Source organism: Eptatretus burgeri, chromosome 8 (assembly GCF_056783735.1).
Source record: "Eptatretus burgeri isolate ZD-2024b chromosome 8, Ebu_testis_v1, whole genome shotgun sequence".
NCBI lineage: Eukaryota > Metazoa > Chordata > Myxini > Myxiniformes > Myxinidae > Eptatretus > Eptatretus burgeri.
The window spans coordinates 93,279,133-93,286,932 of record NC_140968.1 but is presented as its reverse complement, the minus strand read 5'-3'; the positions used below and the strand labels follow the sequence as shown (position 1 = coordinate 93,286,932).

At 46.1% G+C, this 7,800-nt stretch overlaps 1 protein-coding gene across 2 annotated transcripts in view; it reads right to left on the bottom strand.

Annotated features, from left to right (window-relative positions):
• Window positions 1–5,129: 5,129 nt before the first annotated feature.
• Window positions 5,130–7,800, bottom strand: part of PSMD12 (proteasome 26S subunit, non-ATPase 12) — a 39,128-nt gene continuing 36,457 nt past the window's right edge. For both annotated transcript variants that reach the window (XM_085893021.1, XM_085893022.1), the window contains 3 exons: window positions 7,309–7,483; window positions 6,404–6,481; window positions 5,130–5,616 (listed from right to left, as the gene is read on the bottom strand). In XM_085893021.1, coding sequence (XP_085749147.1) covers window positions 5,407–5,616; window positions 6,404–6,481; window positions 7,309–7,483 — 463 coding nt within the window. In that variant the 3' untranslated portion in view covers window positions 5,130–5,406. The remainder of the gene's footprint in view (window positions 5,617–6,403; window positions 6,482–7,308; window positions 7,484–7,800) is intronic.

The following is a 7,800-nucleotide window of genomic DNA, read 5'->3' as shown; positions in this document are numbered from 1 at the left end:
ATTCCATAACCTTGCTGATAATTGGGAGAAGGCTGATTGGTCTGTAGTTGCAGGGATCTGTTTTTGCACCGTTTTTATGCAGGGCAGTGATGTTTGCAGATTTTCAAGCAGATGGCAGATGACCTTGAGTAAATGAGAGGGTGAATAGAACAGAGAGAGGGTGAGCAAGAGCAGAAGAGCAGGCTTTGAGGACATGTGGGCTGATGCCGTCTGGACCGGTTGCAGAATCTGAGTCGAGGTTTGACAGCAAGCTCTCCACCTTGTCAGGAGAAAAGGACAAAGAGTCCAGGGACAGTTGGGTGCGACTGGGTAAGGTCTGCTGCTCTTCCTTCGCTCCAATTGGTTCTTCTGACCACGTCCTTGTTAAAGTGGACATCTCTCTGGCTGTCATCAGAGAACCACCTCACCGCCGTCGAGTCTGGCATTTCACTCAAGCCGACTGGCAGGGTCTCCGAGCAGCCATCAAACTTACAGACTGGTCTCCTATCACTACTTTCTCAAACATCAACTCATCCTGGGAATTCTTTCAAAGAAACTTGCTCTCCCTCATGCACAGATTTATCCCCTCTCATGTTCAGTTGCCTGACCCTTCCTCCCGCCCTTGGTTTACTGAAGCTTGTGGCGAGGCAGTTGTCCTGAAACAACTTGCCTTTGCCTCATGGAAAGCAAACCCAACTGAGGGCAATCTCAGTTCTTTCCACAAAGCTCGGAACAAGTGTGTATCTACCCTCAGGAGAGCCAGAAAACAACATCTTTCTCATCTCAAGTCTGAACTCTCAAACCTCTCTCCCTCCTCAAAATCCTGGTGGCGTTTAATCAAATCTGTTTCTGGTGTATGTTCCCCCTCCATCCCCTCCCTTACCTCAAATGGCCGCACTGCTGATTCCACACGTGATAAAGCTGAATGTCTAAACTCGGTGTTTGCAGCTAAATCTTGTGTCCTAAACCCATCACTATCTCTACCCACTTTACCCAGTCGCACCCAACTGTCCCTGGACTCTGTATCCTTTTCTCCTGACAAGGTGGAGAGCTTGCTTTCAAACCTCGAGTCAGATTCTGCAACCGGTCCAGACGGCATCAGCCCACGTGTCCTCAAAGCCTGCTCTTCTGCTCTTGCTCACCCTCTCTCTGTTCTATTCACCCTCTCATTTTCCCAAGGTCATCTGCCATCTGCTTGGAAATCTGTTAACATCACTGCCCTGCATAAAAAAGGTGCAAAAACAGATCCCTGTAACTACAGACCAATCAGCCTTCTCCCAATCATCAGCAAGGTTATGGAATCCATCATTGCTTCAGACATGAAATCCTTCCTCTTCTCCAATGGCTTGATTTCCAATCATCAATTTGGTTTCAGACCAGGTCACTCTACCCTGGATATGCTGCTACTGCTCTCCCATCAATGGATGGAGGTCCTCAATGCCAGACAGGAAATCCGAGCCGTATCCCTGGACATATCATGTGCTTTTGACACAGTCTGGCACCCTGCCCTACTCACCAAACTCTCTTCCCATGGTATTCAAGGCCATCTCCACTCATGGCTCGCAGACTTCCTCTCCTGTCGCAGTCAACGTGTGGCCCTAAATGGAGTTCTTTCATCCCCTCTTCCTGTGCAGGCTGGAGTTCCTCAAGGTAGCGTTCTGGGCCCTGTTCTTTTTCTGGTTTTCATCAATGATCTCTCGGACTCTCTGGAAAATCCTCTATTTCTCTTTGCCGACGACTCCACCCTCTGCCGTACCATCTGTCATCCCTCAGACCGGCAAGCAGAAGCTTCTTCGCTCACTGCAGATCTGGATAAAATCACAAACTGGTCCAACACGTGGAACATGTCTTTCAATCCACACAAATCTCACACTCTCACTATGTCTCTTCGAAAGGACCGTTTACAAAACCCCCCCATCCACTTTCTCAACAATCCTCTGGAAGAAGTCTTTTCTTTCAAGCTTCTGGGTCTCACTATCTGCCATGACCTTTCCTGGGAAAGTCACATTTCCAACCTTGCCTCAAAAGCCAGTCGCCGACTGGGAATCCTCCGTCGTGCAAAGTCCTTCCTCGGCCCTCTTGAGCTCCTGACTACTTACAAAGCTTTTGTCCGTAGCCTGATGGAGTACTGCTCTCCCCTCTGGGCTGGTGCTCCTGCCTCCCACCTTTCTCGACTTCACGCTGTCGAAACCAGGGCTTTTAAGATCATTGGCATCTCCCGCAATGAAGCTGAGTCTTTGGGCCTCTCACTCAATCACCGCAGGTTGGTCGGTGGTCTTTCTGTCTTCTACCGACTCCTCTCCAGCCTTGCCCCCCTGCTCTCTCTGCGATTTGTCCCAACCACATTTCCACAGGGCGCTCAAGGTCCGCCAACAACCCCCTTCTGGTAAAACTACCAAAATCACGAATCACTGCTCATCTTCACTCTTTCATTCCTCTTTTTTCCCGCCTTTGGAATAAACTTCCTCACTCTATTCTTTCCCATTCTTCCCTCCAGGCTTTCAAAACAGCTGTTCACCACCACCTCTTATCTTCCCCCATCCAAATCCTCGATCTTTTCTACCCCCGATAATCCACCCAAGCCCACTTCCTTCAATTCTCCTGCTTTCCTTCCTGAAAGTCCCTGTAATGTCCATCTTCTCCTCGCCATGTTCCCCGTCCCATCCCCATCCCTCTCCCTTCCACAGTTCACCTGTGTCTGTTCCCCAATGTTTTGTCCCTTCCACTCCCACCCCTCTTGTCTCATGCCTCCTTGCTGTGAGTTGTGTGTTAGCTCTCATACGAGCCTCGACCAAGGTATACAAAAAAAAAAAAAAAAAAAGGTGGGTAGAGATAGTGATGGGTTTTTGACACAAGATTTAGCTGCAAACACCGAGTTTCGGCATTCAGCTTTTTCACGTGCGGTATTAGCAGTGCTGCCATTTGAGGTAAGGGAGGGGATGGAGGGGGAACATACCCCAGAAACAGATTTGATTAGACGCCATCAGGATTTTGAGGAGGGAGAGAGGTTTGAGAGTTCAGACTTGAGATGAGAAAGATGTTGTTTTCTGGCTCTCCTGAGGGTAGACACACACTTGTTCTGAGCTTTATGGAAGGAACTGAGATTGCCCTCAGTTGGGTTTCCTTTCAATGAGCCAAACGCAAGTTGTTTCAGGACAACTGCCTCGCCACAAGCTTCATTAAACCAAGTGCAGGAGGAAGGGTAGGACAACTGAAGACGAGAGGGGATAAATCTGTGCATGATGGAGAGCAAGTTTCTTTGAAAGAATTCCCAGGATGAGTTGATGTTGGAGAAAGTAGCGATAGGAGATCAGTCTGTAAGTTTGATGGCTGCTCGGAGACCCTGCCAGTCGGCTTGAGTGAAATGCCAGACTCGACGGCGGTGAGGTGGTTCTCTGATAATAGCCAGAGAGATGTCCACTTTGACAAGGGCGTGGTCAGAAGAACCAATTGGAGCGGAATTAGAGCAGCAGATATTGTCAGGGAAATTTGTCAAAATCAGATCCAGAAGAGATGGATTACCATTGGTTGAGATCCGGGTCGGGAAGTTAACCGATCGAGTCAGTCCCAATGAGTCGCAGAAAGCTTTTGCTGAGGTGCCATGATAGGTGAGAGAGGTACCCACACCGAGCCAACTGGCATGATGACAATTGAAGTCGCCACATAAGAAGAAGAGAGAGTTTGGATGAGAAGATAGAAGATGGTCCATGTTTTCGGATAGTGAAGTGTAGATGGAGTCATCACTGTGAGGTGGACGGTACAGTACACATATAAACATGAGGTGGGAGTGGAGGGGAAGCCGTAGCCAGAGGTATTCCTGGGGGTGTGGGGGAGTGAGAGCAGTGCATGGAGAGTGAGGAATAGAGTCTTTGATGAAGAGAGCAACTCCTTCACCAGGATGAGGCTCAGGCCTGTCATACATGAGGAGGGAGTAACCAGAGAGAGATACATGGGAGTCAGACACATCTTGGGGGAGCAAAGTTTCTGTTCGGCAGATTATGTCTGGTTTGTCAGTGGCAACCTGTATGGAAAGATCTGAAAGGTTTGAGCGAAGGCCCCGGATATTTGAGGTCCACACTTTTAATGAGGTAGGGGAGGAGGCTTTGGGTGCAGGGAATGGGGGGAGGGGGAGGGGGAGGGTAGGACAAGGGATGAAGAGGGAAGGTAAGGAGGGTTGTTAAGAGTGTGGGGGATTGCAGAATAGCGAGCTCTTGCAGAATAGCTTGGGATCATATCTCCATGATCTCTGAAAAAACAAAAACCTTGAAATCAATTTGGTTCTTAAAAGTCGATAGTGCTGCTGTTTAATGAGTTATGGCAATTAGTTTGGTCATGATCATAACTTGGAAGTCAATCGGACTTGAAATGGCGTTTTTATCGCAATTTGAAATTTTTGACCCGACCCCCGACTGCAAAGAAGGGTGTTGGTGTGACACCCCAATGAGACATATGGTTGGATGCAGAATTGGAAGATGCACATTTTGGATTTGGTTTGAAGTCGATATGACAATTTTAGCGGATGTTATTGCGATAATAAGAATTCCGGTTTTTCGGTGACCTTGACCTTTGACCTAGATTCACCAAGAACGACAAATGTCTAAATTGGACCATGGCCGATGTCTGTACCCAGTTTGGTCATGATCTCTGAAACAGTGTGGCTGCTACAGGTTATACAAACACACAAACAGACAGACACACAACCGACCAACATCGTTGCCAAAATCCGAAGGATTCCGGCAATTAACAACAAGAAAGAAAAACGGGGTGTAAACCGAGTACTGTCTTCCTTCAGCGCCTGGCGATGGCGTTATGCATCGCCTGGATATGGAATTGGGAAGGATCTGTAAACAATAAACTGCAATATAAAAAAAAATAAACACAAAGAGCTGGGAACACTTGCTACCTCTGACTAAAGCTTTACAAGGCACACAAGAATGAGCTTTCAAACAGAAATATGCGGTGCTTTGTAACTCATCATTGTCCAGCTTTAAATGTATGTTTTTTTTATGGTGAGAAACATTGTTGAGGATACGGAGGCACAAGTTGAAGTGTGCATGGTTACAACAGCACAGGTGTGCCGTCACTTAGGGTATGGATTGAGTGCATAGATGTTTGGCAAATATAGTGGATAAAAAAATGATTTGTGCAAGTTTTATACAAAGACAGGCTTTATTGGAACCACACCACATATCCCATATCTCTTGCACTGCAGTTTTTAGACTTTACCACAAACAAGGTGCGAAGAAGAGGCACGCCAGAGAAGTGGCACGACGCAAATCTGACTCAGGTCGGCAGGTACAAGGACACTGACCGGAAGGGAGTTCACAAATTAGCATCACATCATTAAACAGGAAATGACCTGAAAACCAAGATACAATATATTACACAAATGTATGTCGTAGTGGTAAGGTGTCTTCCAAAGATCAGTTACTGCAGGTTGTGGATCATTTCTTCCTTGGCAATGAGATGCGTAGTTTTATTCACGAGCGACATGAGCGCGTTTAGATTCTGTGACCACTCGTTGAGGACGTCATTGGGATCTTTCGGCCTCTGGAAATTGATGACTCCAGCGAGTCGATCAATCTTAGCAAATATAGTCTTGTTCACCATGAGGACGGACAAGAAATCCTCCGATTCCTGTGATGAGAACAGTGGGGTTGGTTGTAATGGTCAACATCCTTTTGAGACAAATTCAAAATTAAAATAACTGGGTGAGAATCATAATTAAACTGGAACGGCACTTGGTGGAGGGCATACCTCCACCAGGTTGAACAGTTTATGTTTTGTATCCCACTCATAGGCCAGATATGAATCCGGACTTTAACCAAAATCTAATCGGCGTGTTCTTGTCACCTATCCAACCAATCCACCAAATTTTGTCATCACCTGTCCACAACGTTTTAAAATATTCTCGTATCTGTATCCGGATCCGGATCCAGATCTTCACCAAAATCGAATCACTTCATCCTTGTCACACACCGAACCTGTCCACCAAATTTAGTCCGAATCAGTCATTAACTTTAAGATATCCCACTCACAGCCAAACAGACAAATGGGTGAAAACAACCTCTGTCACACCTTTGGTGGTCGAGGTAACTATCAAAAAGGTTGGTCACAGACAGCAAGGCAGACACCACAACAAGTGCAGGTGCATATTACTACAGACATGAAATCTGTAAGACCTATCATGATGATCTGCAACCAGCCATTATCTTGTTTCCAGACAGGCAGAGCGTTGTTCAAACTTGTAAGGTTAAAAATCACATTCGAGCAGAGAAAAGATCCAACTATTACAAAGTTTATGCCGAGAGTGACGTCTGCTCAGGAAGACGACAATAAACCGTCGGTTGAGATTGCACAAAGTGAAGGCATCTTGGCTGGCATTGTACCACAATCTTGAGTTTCCCTCCCTCCCAGTGCTTACATCCACAGACAGGTCGAGCAGCTCAGAAATCCTGTTCATACTAATTCGTGTGTAGTACTTCGCCATCACTCGGATATTCTGAGAAATCAAAAATAAAAACTGCATGTTAAATCGAGATTGTAAACCCCACAGGCCTTATCTACCATCCATGTTCGAAGAAACAAAGCACAGGCAGTTATGTCAATACACAGGCAAATGAATGATGGCTTTGTGGAAAAGCTTAACGATGCCTTTAAAAGGCAGGTCAGGACGGATGCCAGCCGAAGGGCAATGTCTTTACATAATGGCAAGGACCCTTGCCAAGTGATTCACAGTGCCAGACATGGAGAAGGTCGAGGATTTAAAAGATTATTAAAATATATAATTCTTTTGAAGTTAAGGGACTGATGTGGCAATTGAAAAAAAAAGTATGCTCGATTTGCAAAAACGATCATGGGGGAATATTACTTCAAACAAACTACAACTGGAGGTTGTCTGGGCCGATCCTAATAATAAAAAAATAAAAAAAGAAGAGTGCCCTCGGAGCAAAACTTTGAGAACAAGAAAACTTCACAGCTTGGTTCATGAATCGTAAACCCTTACCAAAACGGAGGTGGATACTTTGAGTCCTGAGTGGACTCCGTTCCACCTTCTGAAACCCGCAAGTGTGGATTACATCCAACAGGATAATCATTTTCTTGAAATGCACCAGTTTGGTTTTCATTTCTTACCGAACCTGAACAACTTGCTCACTCGGTGGTAATAAAGTGCGAATACAAGCACAAGAAAAATGAATGAACACCAAATGAAATAGAAATGCATATCTGCCTGTCAGCAATCATGAAGAGTCCCTCTCTCGACTCCGAGTGCTACAAAACCACAATCTCCAGGCATTCCTTGAAACATTCCTCCAACATGTGACGTACGTGCTCCACTAGACGGTTCTTGAGAATCTTCCAGCGAGCGTCTCCTGCGGGCGTGTGGTCAAACACATCCGGTGCTGGGTGTTCAGATGTGCCGTCCCGCAGTTCTTTCGCATACAGGTCGAGCAGGGAGGTCCAATACATAAGCTCTGAGGTGGTGAAAAGCTTCAGGAATTCCCTGGAAAAATGAAGTTAACAAATTAAAAATCAAAATGTTCAAACAATACTCATAATATATGATTACAGTGAACAGCCATTATCAAGAAAGGTCAGGTCAGATTAGATCTGTGACGTGCTGCAGATACCAGGTAAACCTGTACTAACATGTTTCATGGTCGAATTGTCGGCACAAAAACCGTCTCCCCCCCCCCCCCCCCCCCAAGTTTCCTGGTGAGGAGGGTGTATGGATATGGACACGCAGCAGGATTAAAAATAAAACCTGTCAAAAGGGCGGAGGAGCTCCTTGCGAGTCAACGGCCATCCATATCTAGTACC